At 38.7% G+C, this 24,881-nt stretch overlaps 2 protein-coding genes and 1 pseudogene across 2 annotated transcripts; 1 reads left to right on the forward strand and 2 right to left on the reverse strand.

Annotated features, from left to right (window-relative positions):
• Positions 1-2,766: 2,766 nt before the first annotated feature.
• On the reverse strand, positions 2,767-4,030 carry ASCL3 (achaete-scute family bHLH transcription factor 3). Its single transcript, XM_011379584.2, has one exon. It carries the CDS (start codon positions 4,020-4,022, stop codon positions 3,477-3,479), a length of 546 nt encoding a protein of 181 aa, XP_011377886.1. The 5' UTR covers positions 4,023-4,030; the 3' UTR covers positions 2,767-3,476.
• Positions 4,031-10,853: 6,823 nt separating this feature from the next.
• TMEM9B (TMEM9 domain family member B) lies at positions 10,854-24,524 on the reverse strand. Its single transcript, XM_011379585.2, has 5 exons — positions 24,289-24,524; positions 22,065-22,156; positions 18,448-18,556; positions 16,439-16,573; positions 10,854-12,019 (listed from the first exon to the last, which is right to left on the reverse strand). The coding sequence occupies exons 1-5, from the start codon at positions 24,391-24,393 to the stop codon at positions 11,864-11,866; spliced, it is 597 nt and encodes a 198-aa protein (XP_011377887.1). The 5' UTR covers positions 24,394-24,524; the 3' UTR covers positions 10,854-11,863.
• Positions 15,020-15,139, forward strand: LOC111731365 (annotated as a pseudogene).
• Positions 24,525-24,881: the final 357 nt, after the last annotated feature.

Here is a 24,881-nt window from a genome sequence, read left to right on the forward strand (position 1 = left end):
ACCACTCAAGAGATAATATATGGGAAGAACCTGGCATATGGGTAGCTTGATATGTTAGTTTATTTCCTCCTCCCTCCTCCAAAGTTGTAGGGACTCCTGGGGGTAAGACCATACTTCCCTTTACAAATCCTAACCCTGATGACAAATTGACCCCTAGCGCAAGGTACAAACTCCTCTCTTAAGCCAGTCACCTACAGGGCTAACTCTAGCCCCAGGCACAGCTGAGATCCCAGGGCTGTGGCCTTCAGAGACCTGTTCAGAGGCAACAGCTGTGACCCAGAGCCCAGGATCACACTCCACTGCCCCCGCCCACCAGGGCCCTGTTAGGGTCTGCCTCTGCCTAAGTCCATAGGTCTGACCCCATGGGGACTTACCCACAGCTCCAAACTCTTCCACCTCAGCCTCTGCCCCTTCTGACAGTTGGGGCTCAGGGCCTCAGCTCAACTGACTCCTGGTTGCCAAGCAGGTTGCCATGGATGCGAGCCAGCAGGAAAGCTGTGAGCTGAGTGTATTGAGCATGTGCAGAAGAGTGACAGGGGCTTTCAGAGGCTTGGATGGGGTGAGGGTCAGGGGTGAGGGGGTTATTCTCCATCTTTCTCTTCAAAGAGGGGGAAAGGGATATTGGAGATAAAGGTCATTGTAGCTTCAATTCCCAAAAGCTCAGGCTTCCCCGCTGCCGGAAGAGCCAGTCATAGTGGGAAGCCAACAGGGATCCCAAGGGAGTCCCGTGAGTGAGGAAGCTGACGCTACAGACTCAGGGCTATTGATCGGCCTCCCTCCTAAGCAAGCAAGAGGCTGGCATGCGGGGAGCCACTAGCTGGACCAGGGACTCTAAGATAGATTTTGTCCATAGTTTAAAACAAAATAATCAAAGGTGTGGGCATGTTTGTAACAGATGGGACTCTATTGAGAAGCAGAGTTGTAGTGACCACTTGGGGTGGTAAGAGGGAACACTGGAGACCAAAGGAACAGAAGTCTAGTTTACGCTCTTATTCGAACATCCATGAGAGAGGCTGGTATTTTGAAGCATCTGACAGTCATTGTGCACCACTGTGTGCCTGGCACTGTGTTCAGTAAAGAATACCAAAACTGTATATAGGGACCTTTGTGGGTGTCTCTCCCACACCCATTCCCCTCTACTGCCAGTTCCTGTTTCTGTTTGAAGATCCATGTGGTTAGGAGAGGCTAAAGGTAACCCCAGCTCCACAGGTGGGACGTGTGTCAATCAGCACATTCCATCTCCTGGCCACAAGTATTAGTTAGGCATGGACGTGTTCACAAGCCTCTCCAATCAGAATAAATCTTGAGACTTTTGTTGGTAATCCTGGGTGATAGACTTTCTCTTTCCTCTTATACATAAATAAGAAAGTATGTAGTTCTGGGAGCTTCTGACTGCCTTTTGGGGATCCTGAAGCTATTTCCAAGGAAAGACAGAGAGACCTAAAGAAAACAGGTTCTTGGTGACAGCGTTGAGCCCAGCCTGAAGGTAGCCCTACTGTTAAATGATTCAGCTATGTCTTAATCGATTATACCAATTTGGAGTGGATTTTCTCTCACTTGCAACCAAAAGCATCTTAACTAATGACTGCTCTCACAGAGCATAACTTTATAGTCAGGAGAATGGCTGTTGCCTAGGACTACATACTTGGAGGCCAAGTTATTTGGTGCAAAGTTAGAGTCCAAGAAAAACCAGTGAAGTATCTGGCAGTGAGAGAAGGATTCCTGAATAAGACAGATGGGATTTCAGTGGTGGAAGGGAAAAGGAGAATATTCCAATTTAGGTAGGAAGCAAGAGCTAAGAGAGAAGAATTCATTTGCAAGATTGTTCTTTTTAGTGGGGAATGGAGTGTCGTGGGGAAATCAAGGTGTGAGTATTTAGGAAGGGGCCAGATTGGTGGGAGCTTTGAAAACCAAGCAGATAAATATAAACAATGTGGTAGTCAAAAGGAAGTTGTCATGGGGTTTGAGCAACGAAATGACATGAAATGCTTTAAGAAAGACTATCAGAGTGAGGATGGAGCCAGCTGAGAACAGAGCCCAGGAGGCCAGGGAGGAGACTGTTAACTGACCCACGGGATTGGAAAAGGAAAATAATGACACGAAATATTTACACTCAACACCTACCTGATCTGAGGCTCTTTGCTGGGTGCTAAAAATACAGGATGAATAAGATTGGTCCCTATCTTCAAGGAGCTTATAGTCTACTGAAGAAAACAGAGATGGGTGTGTAATATGGCTTGTAAAGATAGAACAGGAACTGCCAAGAAAATATGTACACAAAACAAAGAAATAAATAATGGCTGGGATGTGAACATTTCATAGAGAGATGACAGTGGAGGTAAGTGACAGTGTATAGGAAGTTCTGACTGAGCTTGGTGACAGATGGGGCCTGGGAGTTAAAGGAGAAGGAAGAGCTGAAGCTATTCATTTCTAGAATAGAAATAAAGACATTTTGAAGGCACACACCAAAGTATGGGGCAGTGACTATCCTTCACAGGGGTGAAAGAAAGACCTGGCAGCTGCATGTTTTCTGGTTTAGAGAACCTGGAGAATGGTATGCTATGGACAAAACAAGAGAAGGATAATAATATTAATTAATTAATTAATTAATTAAGATTATGAATACTTATGTGCCAGGTACTGTTAATCTGTTAATGCTCATAATAAGCATATGGGGTAGTTGCTGTTGTTGTTATTCTCATTCTGTAGACGAAGACCTGAGACATGGAGAGGAAGTAGTAGTCATAGTTTAAACTGAGGTCGTTTGATGCTCATAATAAACATATGGGGTAGTTGCTGTTGTTATTATTCTCATTCTGTAGACGAAGACCTGAGACATGGAGAGGAAGTAGTAGTCATAGTTTAAACTGAGGTCGTTTGATTCCAGAGCCTGCCCTCTTAACCTCTATATTAAACTGCCTAAGGAAGTCTCCTGTATGCAGGAAAAAGATGACTCTGAAATAATTTCAAGTGACAACAACAAGGTTTTGTTAACTACTTTTGCTTCAGCTCTGAGACATTTTCCCATCATGGCATGGGTAAAGTATAAATTTCTTGTCAACCCCAAATAATAAAAACCACTACATTTTGATAAATTAAGGGAAGTTCATTGTGATTGCTTAGCATGAGGCATCTGCAAAGTGCATTTACAAGCATTCGGTAATCATTAGTCATACTTTACACTAGTTTTGTGAGTTTCTCAAAGCTGAGACTCTGGCCAAGTGTGTGAAAAATGCAAGGTGAGATAGAGAATCCTGGGGACTCCTGCCTAAGGAAGTCACCAAAGTTTAACAAGCATCTTCTCAATCTATAAGGTAATATTTAGTACATCTGAACCCAGGTAAGAAGTATCCAGCATAGGTTAGCATTTGAGCTATTATCTGCTCACACGGAAATTACGTTTAGGAAAAACTATTGCACGATGCTGTAAGGGAACTCATTTGTGGTATCATTTGTTTCTATTTGGAAACACTGAATCAAATGATCCTAAAAATGGGGTCAGTGTGGAGACTAGTGGTTGCTATTATGGAAGAACCTTTCCCAGAGTTATTCTTGGTCTCGGCCTTATCGGGGTACAGAAGAGACTGCAGGTAACTAATGTACTTGATTGCAGCTCTGAGGGTTTCTACTTTGCTGAGTCGTTTCTCCAAGTACTCCTCTGGCAGATGATGTCGGAGCTGAGCATAGCCTTCATTGACACATTTCACCCGCTGCCTTTCCCGCTCATTTCTTTTCCGGATAAAGGCTGGCCCGTAAGAATATTCGCACCTTCTGTAATTTGGATAAGGCATCGGGAAGGAGAAAGGGCAGGGTTCACCATAATTCTCCATAATCAGGGTATCACTAGAAAAAGGCAGCAATGGCAGGTCTTCAGAGTAAGGGGATGGCGCTGAGGCCTCAGGGTACAGGTGGAAAGTGACCATAGGGTCCAGGTAGAAGGACCTGGTCAGTGGCAAGTGGGCAGAATCAGAGAAGACAGGCAGTTTTTCTGGCAGATTAGAGTAGCTTCTATTGTCCATCATTTCCTTGTTAGCCTGGAAACATAACCAAGTTTATTAATTTGGCTAAATCAAAAGAAAGCAGATATTGACTTTCTCAGAGATCAATGTTGTATAGTTTCTAAGCTCATTTTGAAAACTAGATGGGGTTACAATATTCTGTGGGTAGTAAGAAACGGCATTAAATAACATTGGCTCACCTTGTGAGACAGTTATTTTCTTTCAATTCTCTTTCAATCCTTATGATTACAAAGATATTGCTTTAGTTTAGTGAGAATGTGTCTTCCACACTACTAGAATGCTTTCTAATCCTTCTCAGATGGAAGCCTTCAACAAGCAATAATATCTAGCTAGAATTTAATAATATTTTACTTTTAATTTCTATTTATTGTGAGTTATACTAATTTCACATTTACATTAGTGATACATACTTTATTTTAAAAGTAAAATCTACTTGAATAAAAAATATGAATTGATTTGAAAAATAGTAAGTAAATAATAGTACAGGTGGAACGCAGATAACAAAGATAGTGAAGGTGTATGCAAATAATTGGTTTGGGAAACACTGAAATACCACAATATTCAAATACACATTGGAGAAATTATGAACTAGTTATAATTAATGATCATGCAACCTCACAGGCATAGCCTTCTTAAATAATATCTGATATGCCAGGTGCCAAACCAAAAATAAAAGAATCATTTACTCTTAAAAAGTCATTAGAAGATTGCTTTAAATGAGAAACTCCCCTAACACATCTAAAACACAGTCAATTTACATACTTTTACTTACACAGAACTTTAGGTATATCTAGTGAAATGCATCTGTATTTAAGTTTTTTTTTTAATGGAACATAAGGATGAAGTATTATACTTTAAGTATTATACCACATTCCGTCTTTCTGAATAGGTCTGCATCCATCTCATTTATTAAACCACCATTATTTTTTTGTCTTTGACTATAATAATGTTGCCACAACAGATTTTACAGGGATATTGTAGTTTAACCAGTTAACTGGGAGGCAAGATAGTGCTGTACACAAAGAGTACTCACTTTTCTTTCAATTATAACACCCTTGAGTTTCAGTCTTGGCTTTGCCCCTTCTTAGCTCTGTGTCTTTACGCAAGTTTCTTAATCTCTTGGAGCTTCAGCTTTTTCCTAGGACTAACTGAGATATTAACTATTCTTGTAGAGAGATTGTGAGGATTAAGTGAAAAAAAAAATGTGCCAAGCATTGGTTCTTTTCCTCTTTTCTTTCTTAACAGATGAATGTTTGTGCCACTTCCCTTTCTAAATTGTACCTTGCAGAAAACCTGGTTTATATTTTCCCTAACACTGGAAAATCAAACCAAAGCATATGAATTGAGAGATGAACAATATACCTGTAATGGAAAAGGAAAAGCAACATGGAATCTAATTGTGGGCTTTCAAAAAAGAAGGAAATATGGCTTTCTGTTAATTTCCCAGGAGGGTGATTTCTCAACATCTTTAGGAGTGAGGGGTAGTTCTCTATGCTTGACATATGTAAAGAAAAATAAGAACCGCCCCGCCACCTTCCCCAAAAGCCCTAATGTTTATGAACAAGATAAGATAACATTTTCACTTGCTTCTCTACCTGCACAGCAAAAACTCTGCAAGCTGCACTAGGTAATGGGTGGAGTAGGCTCTAAGCACCAGAATTCAAATGTAATCAAGTGTATTACAATTCTTGTGGAAAAGTCTATCCTGCCCAGTATGGCTACTGAAAGACAAATGACTATAGAAACGGAAAGGGCAGTAGGAGATGGGAGAGTGGAGATGAGGGCTGGAAAGGGTGAAGGGTGGGGAAGGTTATAATAAGTCATGGTGGAACAGTCTGGAAAAGGAGTAAATGCCAGGAAAAACTCTTCCTAATAGGGGAATGGGGATGGGGGAATGAGATAAGTGTGATAGGCTCAATTAAAAATCAAAACAAAGGAGCAGGAAATGAAAGATTCCAAATTACTGACCAAATGGCCTAAAGTAACTAACATAGAACAAAAATCTCTGGAAGATTAAAAACTAGCCAAGATTCTGTCAAAAAGAAAAAGTTGCTGAGAGAAAAATTTTAGGAAATTTTTAGAAAATTTTAGGAAATTCCCAAGCCAGGAATTCTAGAGAGGAAGAGATAAAAAAAAAAAAAACAAAACATATGGCAGAAGCTACAAAATGATGGCGCAATGGGTATGGAGCCCATATTTCTACATTTCTGAGAATAGCCGAACCTTATTTCTGCCTATGGCTAACAAGCCAGAAGTGATACAACAGGGATATGTGATACAAAAGGCATATGTCATCAAAGCCAATTATACTCAAGAATTCTTTGGATGGTTTTATCCTGACCCAGATGAAATCTGAAAATTTTGTACATGTCTCAAGTAATTAAAAGTTTCTAGGCTTTAACAAGACTTCACATAATTCTCAGGAAAAGAGCCTGGTGTCTCTGGAGACACACTGATGAGAAACATTTTCTACTGAGCACTTTCAAAAAGTTTACCAATTGATGCAGTATTATTTAAATATGACCATTTTTGATTCAAAGAACAAAATTTAACCACAACACAACAAAGTGATAAAATGAAAAATGCAGTAGTGAAAGGAATGAGGATAGGAAGTCCAGAGTGGCTGGACATGTTTGTAGAAACTGAGTACAAGTTTCTAAAAGAAAGCAACAGCTAGGGCTCTGCAGTTCCAGATACATGCACAGCTAACAAATGCACCTATCCTAGGAAAATCTCAGGTTTCTATCTTAGAGCTCTTCTGGGGAAAAAATGATGAGATCGAAATAACAAAAACCTATATAGATTCTGGATGCTCTGCTGGGCATAAAAACTTCAACTTTCAGAGATATTAAAAATATCTAGCAAAAAGTTAAAATAGCACATATAATTGAATTATGGAATATTAGGACTGTAAGGAACCTAGAAATCCTATTATCCAATCCCTCATAAGTTGTAACTTGGCTAAGGTTGCAGGGCTAGTTAGCAGGGCAAGGATCAGAACATAGGTCTCCTGACTTCTGAACCAAACCCCCTTCACTGCTCCAGGTGGTTTAATCACCAGCAAAATCTGATTCTTTCAACATATAGGCATATTTGATAGTTTAAGATAATGGAACGATCAGATAGCTGACAAAATTCATCACTTATCAACTGTGCCTAGGGATTTTCCTAAAAACCATGTTCTTGTTCTCACCCACGGGCCACTCCGGGGAAGTCTCTTACCTGAGTTTTGTCACCAAGATGTTGTATTTTGGGCTCAGTCAGACTTAACTTGATTTATAGGTGATCATTTAGTAACAATATGCAAACTAGCTTACAGTTAAACAGAACTGCTCACTTCTGGTTTAGCTGTTTTTTTCTACCTGATGTGTAGATATGACAACACATAACAATACTAAGTGGAAAGATCTGCTTACAAAACTGGACTCTTGTAACAAATTCTTCTGTAAAAAGAATGCTGCCCCATTCATCTGGGTTATATAATTTTTTATCAAAATTATCCATGGAAAATATCTTCAATAGTTTCATAATGCACACATATTGGTCAATATTCTTTTAAATAAAGATTAAGGCCATAACCAGTAAGGTCAATATGAACCTACAAGTTATTAAAATACCTATTAAATTTTTTTCCTTTCAAGTAGACAGTATTTTTTAGAGCAATTTTAGAGGCACAGTAAAATTGAGCAGAAAGTAAGAGTTCCCATATACCTAATATCCCTACGCAAATATATCCTTCCCCACTACCAACATCCCACCCCAATATATTTGTTACAATTAATGAACCAGTATTGACAAATCATTATCACTCAAAGTCCATAGTTTACATTAAGGTTCACGCTTGGTGTTGTACATTCTGTGGGTTTTGACAAATGTATAATGACATGTGCCACCATTATAGCATTATATGGAATAGTTTTACTGCTCTAAAACTCCTCTGTGCTCCATCTATTCATCCCCTCCTGCCCCCAATACCTGACAACCACTGATTTTTGTTACTGCCTCCATAGTTTTGCCTTTTCAAGAATATCATATAGTTGGAATACCATGTAGTATTTAGAGTTTTCAGACTGGTTTCTTAGTACTATGCATTTAAGTTTCCTCTATATATTGTTATTGCTTGATAGCTCATTTCTTTTTAGTACTAAATAATATTCCATTATCTGGATGTGCCATAGTTTACTTATCCATTTACCTACTGAAGGACATCTTGGTTGCTTCCAAGTTTTGGCAATTATAAATAAAGTTGCTATAAACATCTACATGCAGGTTGTTGTGGGAACATAAGATTTCACCTCATTTAGGTAAATACCAAGGAATGTGATTGCTGGATCTTATAGTAAGGTTACGTTCAGTTTTGTAAGAAACTGCCAAACCATTTTCCAAAATGGCTGTACCATTTTGCATTCCCACCAGCAATGAATCAGAGTTCTTGTTGCTCCATATCCACGCCAGCATTTCATGTTGTCACTATGCTGGATTTTGGTCATTCTAATAGGTGTGTAGTGGTATCTTGTTGTTTTAATTTGTATTTCCCTGATGATATATGATGTGAAGCATCGTTTTCATGTGCTTATTTGCCTTTTGTACATCTTTGGTGAGGTGTCTATTCAAGTCTTTGGCCCTTTTGTTAATTAAGCTCTTTGTCTTATTGAGTTTTAAGAATTCTTTGTATATTTTAGACAATACTTTATCAGACATGCCTTTTGCAAATATTTTCTCCATCTGTGGCTTCTCTTCTCATTCTCTTGACAAAGTCTTTCAGAGCAGAAGTTTTTAATTTTAATGAAATCCAGCTTATCAATTATTTCTTTCATGATTCATGCTTTTGGTGTTATATCTAAAAGGTCATTGCCAAACGAATGGTTTTACTTTTTTTTTTTTTTACGTTTGTGTTTTACATTTAGTTCTGTGATCCATTTTGAGTTAATTTTTTGAAGGGTGCAAGGTCTGTCTAGCTTTGTTTTTTTTGCACTTGGATGTCCAGTTGTTCCAGCAACATTTGTTGAAGAGACTTTTCTTCATAGTATTGCCTTGTTCATTTGTCAAAGATCAGTTGACTATATTTGCGTAGGTCTATTTCTGGGCTCTCTATTCTGTTCTATTGACCTATTTGTCTACTCTCCTGCCAATACCACACTGACACTGACTTGATTACTATAACTTTATAGTTAACTCTTGAAGTCAGATAGTGTCAGTCCTCTGATTTTGTCCTTTTCCATTAATATCGTGTAGGCTTTTCTGGGTCTTTTGCCTTTTGATATAAGCTTTAGAATCAGTTTGTTGATATCCACAAAATAACTTGCTGGGATTTTGATTGGGATTGTATTGAATCTCTAGATCAAGTTAAGAACTGATATCTTTTTTTTTCACCCTCTTTAATTCCCCACCCCCTGCCCACTTCCACTCCTGACCTATGGATGTTGCCATTTCCCCTTAAGAACTGGATCTCTGAAGGCAGGGTGTCTCCTCCCACACGCTCTCAGCATGCACCCAGGGCCTGGTGCACCTGGCACTCAGGGAGCCTGGTGCACCTGGGGTATGGTCCGTGGCTCCACCTGGGGCACAAACCCAGGACCTTCTGTGTGTAAAGCAGACGTGCTAACCACTACACTATGGAGCCACCCCAAGAACTGGTATCTTGATAGTATTGTCTTCCTATTCATGGACATGAAATTTCTCTCCATTTATTTAGTTCTTTGATTTATTTAATCAATTTTGTAGTTTTCCTCATATATATTTTGTACACGTTTTGATAGACTTATACCTAGTTCATTTTGGGGAATGCTAATGTAAATGGCATTGTTTTTACTTGCATTTGTTCATTGCTAGGATATAGGAAAGCAATTAACTTCTATAATTTAACTTTCTATCCTGCAACCTTGCTATAATCATTATTAGTTCCAGGAGGTTTTTTGTGATTCTTTTGGATTTTCTACATAGGTGTTCATGTCACCTGTAAACAAAGACAATTTTATTTCTGCCTTCCCAATCTCTATACCTTTTATTTCTTTGTCTTATTGCATTAGCTAGGATTTGCAGTATGATGCTGAAAAGCACGGTGAGAGAGGGCATCCTTGCTTTGTTCCTCATCTTAGCAAGAATGCTCCTAGTATTTCACCATTAAATATGATATTAGCTGTGCATTTTAGTAGTTATTCTTTATCAAGCTGAGGAAGTTCTCTTCTATTCCTACCTCACTGAGAATTTTTTTTTTTTATCGTAAGTGGGTGTTGAATTTTGCCAAATGCTTTTTCTGCATCTATTGATAGGTTCATGTCATTTTTCTTCTTTAGCTTGTTGATGTGATGGATTTTATTATTAGGTCTTTGACTGTTCAACCAACCTTGTATACCTGGCATAAATTTCACCTGGTTCTAATTGAACTTACAACTTTTAATACTAACAGTAAAATTAATATTTTAGGTTAGATTTGTGGGTTTAAAAATATTGTTTTTCACCAACCAAAAACCCCATTAACAGCTCCTAAAACTTCATACTTATGAATTTAATATAATGTAATACTAATATAATTTTTGCCATGAATTTCTTAGAATCCTCCTTCATACATTTTAAAGCTCTCAATTTATCAAAATGGTATTTGTATACTTTCAGAAATCCATCTTAGTACTCTTAGTACCTATACATTCTCTCTCTCTCTCTACACACACACACACACACACACACACACAGATAATTTAGTACCAATCTTTTATAATTAGACCGGTATAAAACAGTTATCTCAAAACAGGGTACAAAATGCCTTTGCATCTTCAAGTTCATCATACAGCAAAAGAGGGAGGAGAGAAAAGTTAAGAGACGTAGATACACTGGTAGGTGTTTGGAAATTTTTTTTATTGTTACATTCCAAAGAGGACATAGGAAGAAAAAAAGCCAGTTATCCAATAACTGTTACATCTTTCAGAGGGGGCACCCAGAACTCCAGTGCTAGTTCAAAGCTGCACATACTGGAGCTCAAACAGCTGCCTCGCAACCTGACCAGAAATGCTGACAAATGTATGTCATCAATCCAGAGAGGCTTGGGTTTAAAAGAAAATTTCCTTATTGCAAGTATCCAAGTCCTTAGGATTCATCCTTAAAGATATTAGAAGATGAGAAAGACCACACACACCAAGACTATGTTTAGTCATTAGAGTAAACTAGCAAATGGCCAGTTTGTTCCAGGATGCATTGCATCAGACATCACAGTACTTGAAGAAAATCTGCATTTTGTGAAGAGCCACCAGGCATTTCAGATCTAGTTTACCATGAAGTACAGCTACAGGCCAACCAGATACCTAGATAATATTGTCAGTGCAAAATTCAAAAGGAATAAGTTGGGGCTTTGATGAGGATGGCTATACTGCAAAATATAAATGAAACTTGAAAGTAGAAAGTAAAGTCTATTTACAAAAGTTTGTTTAGTAAAGTGACTTGAGAAAAGTTATATTAAGCAGTTCCCACGTTATCTCTCCTCTCCCCCGCCAAAGAAAAAAATACCTGAATTATCTTAAAAACCAAGTTAAAATTATGTGATGAAAATGAGAGTGCTTGTTCCAGGTAAAGGACATCAAGATAATTTACAGGCAGACTTAGTTTTATTTGTAAAAGTCACAAATAGGAAAAGGTTTATTGGCTGACTCGGAGGTGTGTGTTTTTAAAAATGTCTCTTAATATATTAACAAGAAAAAAAAAAATACCAAGCACATTTCTATTTCAGGTTTTGAATTTTCCAGCAAGAGTTGGCAAAATCAACAGGGTATGAAAACAAAACCCAGGAAAACTCAGTCAATTTTTTTCTAGGTGTCTCATTGCTTTCTAGTTACCTTGAATTTGATTCTCAATTAGCTGAGGACAACATGACGGTCAAAGACGGATTTTCGCTGCTCTTGAACTTGAAGCTTCCAACGCTGCTGGGCATACTCTACCTTATTCAGCACATTGGCTCGACTGCGGGAGCGGGCCAACACATCATGGGCATTTGCAAAAGGCTGGTGATCCTGAAAGTGCAGGAATGGAGAACATCAGAGATTAGGTATGATCAGTGTAAAACGCACTCACAAAATAGTGGTTATTCAGCCACAGAAATAGTAGCAGTTGGATTTTTCAAAGAACAGACCACCTATTTGACCAAGCACTCCTAAGCACTCAACTGCAGAATAGGTAGTTCAAGTAGCATAAACAATGAGGAGTTATTTGTGAAATGTTCCCATGAGTCGTCATTTCCAAAGACATTTCCCTTAAGAAGCACGGACCAAGACAAGGACAGTGGTCATTAATGTGAAAGAGAAGCTCCTCTAAAGAGTAGGGGAAAGAGTAGTATGTTATATCTACATACTACAGACGTAGAAAGTAGGACTTTTCCTTGCTTTATTAAATACTATATATCTAATCTATGGCAGAGGGAAGACCTGTCTTTTAATTTCCTAACTTCTCTTATATTGTTACTTGCCAGGTGGGACCACATTTACCCTGGGAGATGAATGGAGAGGATCTTACTTTGGTTGGTTTTAATTTCTCCCTACACCCTCAACACATACACTAAATGGACCGGTTTCCAAAAGCTTTCTCATTTCCCCACTCTTTCCCAATCTGTAATGAAAAGTGACAGAGCTCAAGTGCTACAATTACCGTCTATTACCAAGGACAGTAAGGAATTCCTTCTTCAGCACCTCTATTCAATAAAAACTTGAGTCTTTTATTGCTGAGCACGCAGTGCCTTTCATGTTAGTTGCTGCCTTAGGAAAGAGGTCATTGAAGGCTTATCCAGGTATCTGTGTAGAAAACTAACCTATCTTGGTCAAAGTAAACCAATGCCACTGGTGTTTGTTGCCATTACACAGGAACCACTGTGCTAATCTATCTATGAATGAGATATAAACACAGCTGCTGCTAGATGACAAAAAGCATTCAATACTAATTCATTGCTTTTGTTTGCCTTTTCCCTGCTCTCTTATTCCCAAACCCCGGTTAGCAAAGCTTCTAAATGTTCCAAAGTAGGATCCAAGTCACAAGTCGTATCTCTTAAGCTAAACTTTGCCTCTAGGAAAGAAACAATATTGTTTTACTGTGCATGTTTGCAAAAGCTCTATTATATATCCAAGGCAGGAGCTGGCATGTCTATGGAAAGCTATACACAACTACACACATAACTATATTTACAATTATAATATATGGCGTTACAACAACTGGTCTTTTTATACTAAGACATTCATAGAGTTTTCTATAAAGGATCTTTCCCTGCCTACTTTACTAAAATTCTCTCAACTTTTCACTTTATTTAGGAAACAGCTTGTGCAAACCCCATTATTTAAAAAAATTTTTTAACCTACAAATGAAAATAATAAAAACAATTTCATAAAGTTAAAAATGTTTCAAAGACATAAAAAACAAAGTGAGGAAAGAAGGCAAAAGTTGTTGGATTACTTGATTTCCTATAAGGGAATAAACTGATCCAAGGTCATCTGACAATTATAGCACAAACACCAAAGCTTAGCTCACCCAACCTTGACTTCACATCATATTGTCTAAACATACTGATTTTGTTCAGGTAGATTAAAATGACACTATAGAAATATGATGATGGGCTTGTATATAAAATATTATTACCATTCGTTTGTTTTGACATAAACGAGACTAGGAAGAAGGATGTACTTTATCAGCAGAGCACCTCTCAATTTCATAGTCCTGTTATCTACTTTTCAAGGTAGGGGGAGAAAAATCTTAAAGAGCAAATTAAAGGATTTAACAAACCAGTAATCCTTTCGGTCTGTTCTCCACCTATCAGAACAAGATTGAACTAGTTGCTCATAGTCATGGATGCTGGGAGAATGCAAATAGAGATTTACCCTTTTTATATGTTTGTTCTTTTTACACCTGATAAAATTACAATAAATACAAAACATGTTTGAAAGTAATGCTTTGATAATAGCAATGATGTTTCATGGATATATGATACAGTAAATACTGTGGCTGCTTGCAGTGAGCTTCTTAACTATTTGTACTAACTCTCACTTGATTTAAAATGCTCTACACTGAACAAAAATGAAAAAAATGAAAACAATTTAACCAGGAATCTAACGAAAGCATTTTTATAAGCACATAATTAAAGAAAAATTCTTATCTTGGGTAAGCAACAATTGTAGGAATTGAAATTTAATTTCTTTTTGTACAGAGTTGTTACCATAAATTCACAACCCTGATCAGAAAACCTTTCACAGCCCTGTTCAAAAAACCTCTTTCTGGCCACAATCAGTTTAATGTATCCAAGAGTCAGCCAGGGCTCTCAGAAACAATGTTTTCAAATGGTCAACTTACACATAGAATCAATTACTGGTGAACGAAAAGGTTACTAAGCACATGATCTTACCAATCAAATGCCTTTCCTACATGTTTTTGTGTACACATTTATGCATCCAATTCTTTTATGTTCTTTGTGTATTACATTGATATTGTCTATTCCTAAAATCAGGAACCAGATATTTAAAACTATAAGTGATGCAGTTTAAGTCAGACTTTCTATCTATGTGTCTTATAATGAAATGGTTTATATGTCCTTTGACACATAACATTTTTATATGTGAGTAGTTCTCAGCTGGAGGTGATTTTACTCCTCAGGGACATTTGACAATGTCTGTGGACGTTTTTTATCGTTATGATTGGGATGGAGGATGCTATTGGTATCTCGTAGGTAGAGGTCAGGGATGCTGCTAAATACTCTACAATGAAGTGGACAGCCCCCTACAACAAAGAATTAGCCAACCCCAAATGTCAATACTGTAGAGGCTGAGAAAGCCGGTTATATGTGAATTAACATGGAACTCTACTACTTCTAGTATACAGCTTCCTGTCCTTCTAGCTCTCTCACCCCATTAGTCCCTTATGCCTGATTGTTGACCACATCAGATCTCCAGTCTTGACCTTTATCCCAGCCCATCAGTCCCCTCCTGGAATTCTTCAAAAATAAATAAGCATTGTTTATATGATTAAAAATAAAAAAGGTCCACAGCCATGCCACCCTGAACAATGCCCGATCTTGTCCAATCTTGGAAACTAAGCAGGGTCGGGCCTGATTAGTACTTGGATGGGAGACTGCCTAGAAAGACCAGGTGCTGTAGGCATTAAAAATAAATAAATTAAATTAAATTAAAAAGGTACACACACTATTATTAGTCATTTTTTTACATGTCTGTTTTATTCATCTCTTTATTGCTAGCACCCAGCACAGTACCTGATAATAAAGTTACTCATTATGTATTGTATGAACTCATAAAAGGGAAAAAGGGGTAGGGATGTTTCTATGAAAGCTCTACAAAACAAAAATGACATCTTGCCCCAATAAGTTGAATATTCATAATTGTTATTCATGAGACAACAATGTGTTGATCAAAAAGCAGGTTCTGTTTGTAGTTATAACTCAAGCCATCCAGTCAGGATCCCCTTTCCCATCTTTTCCCAATAAATCCACAAAAACCATTCCAGAATAAAAGGACTTTTGACTATGATTGGCAGGTGCTCACCCTGGTTTTAGCTTTTGGAATTGGTTCTTAAACTCTGCTGAATTTTATCCACTTTAAGGAACATAGTCCAATAAAGTAATCCAAAGTAAAAAGTAATTTCTAAAAAAATTATGTATGTATGTATGTGTGTATGTAGGTAGGTAGTTAGGTACGTAGGCAGTAGTGGAAAATTTGGAAACCTGCCCAAACAGGCTAATGACAAAACAAACAATATAATTCTCTCAGCTATACTAAATAACAAATTTATGGACCATGTCAATTTCTGGACATTTTGTAATGACGTAATGTTAGCACAAAAAGGAGACCACAAAACAATTTATACACTAATTATACCAACTATGTGAACAAATATAAAAGTGTTTTAAAGATAGGAAGAGAATCCGGAGTGATGGTTTTATTTTTCTCTAGAGTTAAAGATCACAAAATTTTTTTGAAAGAAGGATAACAGAAAATATAAAACATCAGCAGGTTATCAAGCTGCATTTCATTAGAAAAGAAAATTGCAGTCTTCATGCTGCCCTTCACTAAAGCCTCTTTACCTTCTATGATATTTGGTGATGCTGACAGGAAAGGTGTTCAGTCAGGAGCTTAGGAAGAAAACTATCTCGAATGCTTTTCTCAATGTAAACAGGGAAAGGCAATGCACATTGTGCCCTTGGTACTGAAGGGCAAGGCCTTGTACAGCACACTCACCAAGGATCATTAGTTTAAACCACCATATTTATGGCTCTACAGAGCAATTTCCTCGTAAGGAAACATATACTAAAATTAGAACTGTCTTTAGCTTCTCTAGTTGAGGATCTGCTCTAGCACATGAACATCTCTATGTGACTATTTTTCACTTGCACTTTATATCAGATGACAGAGACCATGAATATCTAGGGCATGCTGAAAACTTACCCCAACGTCATCATCACTCTGTATTAATTGTGAGTGTCCAAATAGGCGTCTCTTCAGTATGGGCTCAACCAGAGTGAGATACACCATGTACAGAAGTAGAAGGCCCAAAATGGATAGATAAATTATAATGGTAACCTAAAGGAAATTGAAAATAAGTTACATCTCTGTTCAAGCCAAGAAATCAGAATTTTGTATAATAATAGTAAAGCCACAGTGAAGACTGATCTATCTGCAAAGCATAAAGGATTTCTATACACACCAGATTCCAACATAAGAAACAAACTCAACTCTTCACCAAGGTATTAAAGAAAAAGAAGAAAGCAAGCATTTTGTCTTTGGGATTTTTTTGTGAGTCTTCAAAACTCTGTCTCCACTTACTGCTAATCATCTGTCACCACTGCTAGCACAGCAGTTTTCTTTCTCACTTGAATACAGTGTCCTAGATTCAGCAGCACTGCTGTCAAGACCAATTAAAGGAACCCTGACAAAATGTAATTCAGTTGAATTTCAACAGAATACTCTTTTAGATCAATTTAGATATACAAAAATATGTTTTAGGCCAGTGATTTCCTTGAGATTTTAATCTGTGTGTTAAGAGCCACTACAATGGCTATAATTAAGTCAGACAATACCAAATGTTAGTGAGAATGTGGAGAAACTGAATCCTCATATGTTGCTGGAGGGAACGTAAAATGGTACAACCATTTTGGAAAACAATCCGGCAGTCTTTTATTTTTTTATTTTTATTATTTTTTTTTCTTTTCTTGTCTATCCCTGGCAGTCTTTTAAAAGTTAAACATAAACTTACCTCTTTAAGGAATCTACCCAAGAGAAAGGAAAACATATCCGCACAAAGACATGTACGCAGATATTCATGACAGCATTATTCATAATAGTAAAAATCTGGAAATAATCCAAATGTCCATCAACTGATGAATGGATAAATAAAATGTGGTATAATTAAGTACTGACACATGCTACAACATGTATAAACCTCAAAAACATGTTAAGTGAAAGAAACTAGTCATAGAAGACCAAATATTGTATGATTCCATTTATATGAAATGTCCAGACCTGTAGAGATGCAAAGCAGAACAGTAATTGTCTAGGGCTGGGAGGAGGAATGGGATTAACTATAAATAGGCACGAGGGATCTTTTTGGGGTGATGGGAATGCTCTAAAAATGGATTTTAAAAAGATTGGTTCTAAATTTGCTAAAATTTATAGAATTGTACACTTACTCTGAGTGACTTTTAGGGTTTATAAAGTGTACATCAAAGATTCTATTTAAAATAAAGTGCAGTAAGATTTCCCTATAGGACAGCACCTTGCTGGTGCAGGAGCTCTCCCACAGGGTCAGTCACAACAGAAATCTTTGTAACTGTTACAGCTGACCACCTCATATTCTCTGTGAAGCCTCTTTTTAGTAAAGGGATGGGAAGCTCCATACAAAAAAAGAAAAAAACTAGGAGAAGAACCATTACCACAATAAAGTAACTGAACTCATTAGAGGTCCAAATGGTGGTAAAAGTGATCTACATTCTATTTTATATAGCAAATAAAGAAAAGAAATCTTAAAATCCAGAAATGATGTTTCTAGAAGAGTCACTAAATAATTTTTTCTAAAGGTTGAGAGGGCAGGAAGAAGAGAGCCAAATCACATTGTTCTCTCACTAGCCTTTGGCATACATGACCCACAGAGAAGCTGGGATATTTTTCTGGGATATGCTAATTACACATAGGGCATTTTTTGTGCTGTTTCACATATACCTATCTAACATATCCTAATTAATCCACAAAGCATCTCAATGATGTAGGCAGAGAGCAGGCCCACTGTTCCTTTTGGGGTGGAGGTTGGAGATGAGGAAGAAGAGGGTAAAGGGGGATGGTGGGGAAGAGCAGTAGTTTAGGTAATGAAAACAATTCAGATGTCCAAAATTTTCTTTCTTGGCTTCACACCATCAAGAAATATTCTAGAAGCAAAAAAGATGGATTTTTTTTTTTTTTACCTTGATTGTTACAGAGCTTCTTTCTTCATACTTGCATTCACAACGTAGACAGTATGCTTCTACATCAGGCCCCCGCACAGGCATGGGCTCCACAACGTGAAGGCAATCGCTAAAAACACAAACATAAGATACTGCTTAAGTCTAGCTGGATTTTCTATTCACACTGATCGAAACTTTCCTGAAATTCAGAGTAATCACAGAATTTACTCAATGAAAGAATACAAGGAACAAAAAATAAGGAAAGTGAAACTGTTTCCTCTCTTACTATCAGCAATTTGGTAAGATTTAAAAACCATAAAGACATACATAGTAACTATTTTCAAAGGTACTACTGTTAACAGTTAAAAATCACCTGAAAAATCCCAAATGGGATCAAAAACTACTTAGCAGATCAAGTCCTATTCAGACTTGTTCAGTTACCAAGCAAAACTGCTTTAAATGGTTTAAAATGACCTGGGCACTGTTCAAATATGAGACTATCTCTTTTATGAATTAACATCATTCTTAACTGCCACAGTGTGGTATATGAATGCCTAATAAAACTTAACAGCTGGTAAATTCTGAAATTCTGAAACCTGAACACTCAAAGCTACAGTAAGAAACAGTTACTTTTCTTAATGAGCAAATATCTATTGAAAAGGCATGAAGGAGGAGGATTAGGACAAAGAAAATATTTTAAAATGAAAACATTACTTTGGAATATATAAAAAATAAAAGGCTGAATGTTTTATTGTTGGATGTTGTTGTTTGTTTATTTTTCCCCATTTTCCAGGCTACTTATTTATGGCTTATGAAAAACCAATTCTATCAGAAAAAGCTTTTCCCAGAAATCTGTCAAGTCTAGGAAATGATTAAGTTATTTCTGTCCCCAGAGCCTACGACTCTGATCACCTTCAGCTAAAGTAGGCAAAGCTTTCCTGTCCTCCAGCCAGCTGCTGGGCAATTTTCTTCCCTTTTGTCATCTCTCTCTTAAGCATTTCCAGCTGCCACAGGAACTCTGCTATAGTAGCTTCTTGTCTCGCTCCACCCATCCTTCTTGGGGACACCCAATGCTCTAGGCTGATTCTTTCCCTTTGCCCAATCAAAACATATTTTTGTGTTCCACTCTCTCTAAGCTATGGCATAAGAAAACCCAACATGGCATAAATGATAAATGTTCAATCAGTATATTTAACAGGTAATTTAATTTTAACAAAGGTAGTATATAATGAAAAAATAAGTCTCCACTGGTAGAATTTCAAATAAGAGTTAGGTCCTACAACATACAAGTGTGTGATATCTGTTCCGAACATATAGAAGACCAGGAGTGTATCCAGCTGCATGCATGCATAAAATGGGCAGAAGAAGCTAAATCTTATTACAGGGGTATCTATCTCAGAATCAGAGCTCATCCAGCCCAGCAGTCTCAGAGAGGTCATCTGCACAGATCACAAAATAAGTTAGTAGTTAAAAGGACCAGAATCTAAGGCTTCTGACTTCTACATCAGCCAGTCTGTATCTCTCTGAAATACACAGGAAAATGACACATCTCCTATTTAGTTTCCTCTTTCAACTTTAGAAGCCTTAGTAAAAACACCTAGGAATACTTGGAAATCTAAGTGTTGAGTACTGAGTGTTTATTTTGAAGTAAAAATACCGTTTAATAATGAATAAATACTGAGTACTGTGTAAAAAGTTGTGCGGGGTGGGAGAGGAAGCAAGAACGTTGGTTCTCACAGGCCAGTAAACAGAACCCAAATACAGAACTCAATCACTTTAGGACTAGGCAACACCTCCCCCTAGTGCCAACAGGAGGACATTGCTGGCTTTAAATAACGCCCCAAACACAAACCAGAGAACTCAAACTTTTAAGTCACACAGCAGAAGTCAATAAAGAAGTAAAGCTAACAATTGGATAAAATGGAGGCCAGAAGGTAAAAATTATATCTAGGCCAGATAGATATTGGAGGCCTTGTAAAACCATAACACGGCGACTAATCATAATTTGCCTACCCTTCTGCTAGTTAAAAACTTTCAGTGATGACTGGGAACCTATCCTCAATGAAAGACTAAGCGCAGGAAGGAAGCAAGGGAGAGAGGGAAGAAAAGTCCAAACCAAGACTTGTTTTCAACTGTTTATTTTCAAAGGTCCCTCTTTTGACCAGTAACCAAGGATGAATGACATGGTTCTGTCTGAACCTGGAACAACAAAGTCAGTGAAAAGATTAGTGCTAAACAGTGAGTTCATTTGCCAAATAATAGGCATCATATTCTATTACTGATAACAGAATAAACTGTAAGTGCTCAATATATTTGGAAAATTTATAGAAATAATAGTTGATAGCTGGTCACGGGGATGGGGAGCACAGCATAGGGAATGCAGTCAGCAGTAATGTAATGGGTAGGTATAGAACCAGAGGAAAGAAAGAGTAATCAGGAGAATCATTTCATAAACTGTATAAATGTCTAACCAATGTACTGTATACTCGAAACTAATAATAAAATAAAATTTTTAAAAATCTGAAAAAAATAACTTAAAAATTTGAGCTTTCTTATATAAAGTAACCTGTAAGAATATAAAACCTGTAAGATATAAGATAAAACCCGCTGATATAAAACCTGTAATCACTTTGTAATGAGACAGTTTAAGTGGAAGTTCACAAGAAGTTATCAAATATACAATTACCAAGTATCAGACTGAAACAAGATGGGAAGAATAGACAATAACATCAGAAAAATGAAACATGCTCGAAGAATGCCTTTTCTTTTTCAAAGTCAGCTTGGAATATCATAACCGAATGAATTTAATTTTGCTTTCAAACTTGTACAGGCTGTTTAGCTGTGAAATCGAATACATGTGAAAGTATGGAGCATTTGGGACTATTTTTCTTCTATGCCTATCCTTGTAATCTTCTGCCATGGTTACTGCTACAAATCATAAAACATTACAATTCCATGGGAAGAAGCCCATCCATCCTGCTACAATACAACTGCTTCCCAACCATTTTATAGCACATGTAGAAAAACTATCATTTGTAAAGTCCACTGAGATAAAAGAGAAGGCTGCTGGTGACTAGCTAGTCAGGATCGCAATCATCACAGGCCTTCCTGATTACCCCAAATCTGAATGGATCAGTATCTTAGCACATCTATAATCTATTCATGGCACACCAATTGGGAAATTCTCATACACATGACTCATTCCTATTTCTTTCTGAGCCTTCTGACACTTTTAAACATAGTCTTCTATATTTGGCAATACATCATCAAAACATGGAAGTTGTAAAAATTATAGCACAGATAAATGAGACTTGCTTACTTTCCACTGAAAAGCAAGAGGGAGGACCAAAATTTAAGGGGGCACAGGAAAGTAGCTATGGGTAGTTTAGGTGGCACAAACTCAGCCCCATTCCCATAGAAAACCCTCTCTACCCGGGACTTAGTGTTTTGCTATATTCCTTTATGCTTACCGTCATGCACTCAGGGCCTCTCCCTTCTTCCAATTGGAAATGGAATTTGACACTTTTGCTTAAAAGAATATTTAAAAAGAAAACAACACATTGGATGAACATTCTGGGCTAACAGTGATGACGACGGAAAGAAATCTGACAGGTAATTCAGTAATCCAGAATACTTACCAATCTTTTTGGGTTATGTTCTTATTATAAATATGCCCGGGATTATCTTTATAGGGAGGGCAAATACATTTACATCGGACATCTTCGCAATTCTGTAACCAAAATGGAAACTTAGTATAGCTTGTTGACAGTTGTATCATCAACATTTTAAAAAACTGTACCACATACATTTTGCTAAGCATCCCCTAAAACCATTTACTTAAAACTTTAAATAACTTTGAGAGATACAAGTTTTTAAAAGCCACAAGTTCTTTTTGGTAATGCTACTGAATCATTATACATTACCTAAAATCATTTTGAAATAATTCCTAGTACATGATCTGTGACTTATTAATCAGATTTATGGGTCAGGGGACAATCAAATTGTACTAACATCGCCATCTATCAGCCAGTAGAAAGACGCAGTAGATGGATAGCTGTGCCTGCAAATAAGAATGCAGATTATAAAAGGATGGGGGATGAATCATACTGAAAATTATTCAAAAAACAAGTCACAATTCTTCTATCCACCCTATCCATCCTTCCACCCTTTAGTAGAAACATATTAATGTGGATAAAGGGGTTGGGCCAGAGTCCTATAGAAGGGATGAAGTATTAGAGGCACTCAGCTACAATTAGAAAGGAAGTACATAAGGGAAATAGCTCGAGTTTAGCTGAGATCGATTTGTTCTACGCTTCACAGGAAATTTTGCTTCTAATCCTTGGTAGACAGAGAGGACAACTACCAATAAAGTAAATTTCAAGAGGTGGAGGAGGTGACTAATAAATGAATAGGGGGAGTAGGAGATGCTTCCTCAGCAAAGGGGGATTTTTCTGAGAAGGCAGTCATTCATTAATCTCCAGAGGACCAGGTGCACTGCTCCTAAATATGGTATGTCTGGAAGAACTATTACTGACAATTCATTTGCTCATTCAGCAAATACTTAATGAGAATTTGCTCGGTGCCAGAACCTGTGCTCAACGAGGTAGACTCAGATAAGTAATTTAAGACACGCCCTAGTAAAGGAGACTGAGAAATAAATACACGATTACAATACACTACCTAAAGTGGAGACAGGAGATATGCAGAGAGTGCCAGCAGTTTTGAAAGTCAGGAGACTTGCTGCTGTTTCTGTTTCTTGTGAGAGGTAGGGAAGATTTCAAAAAGAATCCCTGATCAAGAACCCCTGATCGAATCCCCCTGATCTGTCTGTAACCTGTAACCTGTCTTTCTCAACCCCTTTATTTAAAAATATTATAAAACTCCTACTTTTTTAGAAAAATGCAAATGTCATTCTGTTGTCCCATCATATGTATGTGAATTCCTTCTGTTTTCCCCAGTAAGCCAGCTAGCTCATCAAGCAGGAAGCACAAGTGTGTATGGAGTCAGGGCAGGTCTATAGGATAGGAGCATGAAGGTGGCTAGAAGGCAGCATGAGGAGACTAGAAGAGCCAAGAAATGGAGCAAGGGAGAAGGCCACAACTCACCTCTCCTGCAGTTTGGATCCTCCCTTCCCAGTAAATTATCGGTTAAAGGGAAAACAAGAAAGGGGCCAAGAGGCCCTGGAGGTAATTAAGTGAGGATATTAGGCTGGTGAGAGGGACTCTGTAGGTCCAGTTGGGAAGGAAGGCTGCCAGGAGGGCAAGTTCCCGCAATGGGAAAGGAATCTGCACAAGGATGAGTTAAGTTAGTCCTTAGAGGCAAGACTTCTGTGTGATGGGGGCTTTCTATCATTTTGGTTTGGAGAATGCAGGCAGGGTGGTGGTCTGTGAGGCTGGTGGAGAGTGGTGCTTAAGGGTAGAAAGTTCAAGTTTAAGGCTCCCAGAATTGTCAAGGTTGTAAAGTTTGAGGTGGGTGCTGTCGAGACTGGGAAGGAAAATGCCGAGGAGGTGCAGGAGCTGCGGGCACTGTCAGGGCTGGGTGGAGCTGCCCAGGCTGCGGGCACTGTCAGGGCTGGGTGGAGCTGCGGGCTCCAGCGAGGTATCAGGGCGGGAAAGAAGAGAGTACAGTCTGAGCTGGGGGGTGGGTGTCGGGGCGGTGGCGCTCAGACTGTAAAGGTAAAAGGGCGAGAATGCTATCAGACAGTCTGGAGGCTCATGGGTAGGGTTTGCCAGGGCTGCGAAGCCAGGGGTCGGGCTGTCAGAGCTGGGAGAGTAATGGGGTGGGGAGCAGACTGACAGACCCCCGCCAGGCCGGAGGCAGGGGAAGAGCTCCTGTGTGGAGCGCTGGCTGGGCGGGACTCACCTTGGCGGCATCTGACAGCTGCACCAGCAGCAGCACCGACAACGCCAGACAGGACAGGCTGAGCAAGGAGCCAAGACGAAGGAGGCCTCCCCAGGGGGTCGCCATCGCTGCGAGACCCAGCAGCCCCCACAGCTTGGAGACACCCCACAGCTCGGAGACACCCCCCGCCGAGACCTGTTCCCGACTAGGTTCAAGCTCGGCTCAGGCTCTTCCGCAAGTACTTCCGCCTAGGCCTTCGCGTCACAGGCTGCGCCGGATCAAGTACGAAAAGCATCCGCCCCGGAAACGGTTCCCGGTGCGAAGGGCCCGAGGCTGCGCGGTGCCGGCGCAGCCAGGCCTACGCTCGGCCCGGGCACCCAAGCGGGCTCTCTCGGGGAGCCAACCTCGGCCGAGCAGAGCTTTGAGGAATAAGGATATTTATCCTGGGCGCAGAAGCAGCGGCGGTTCTGGACCGCCGGTGCGTTGGGAAGTCTTCCCACCCAGGGAGACCCGCAGCCACCCTCCAGCGACCCCTGCAAGGCCGAAGTGAGCCTACGCCGCAGAAATTGTTGAGAGGGCGACCCATCCCTGCTGGCACAGATCGAGCGGGTGCT

This window comes from Pteropus vampyrus, unplaced genomic scaffold (assembly GCF_000151845.1).
Source record: "Pteropus vampyrus isolate Shadow unplaced genomic scaffold, Pvam_2.0 Scaffold366, whole genome shotgun sequence".
In the NCBI taxonomy this organism is placed as follows: domain Eukaryota; kingdom Metazoa; phylum Chordata; class Mammalia; order Chiroptera; family Pteropodidae; genus Pteropus; species Pteropus vampyrus.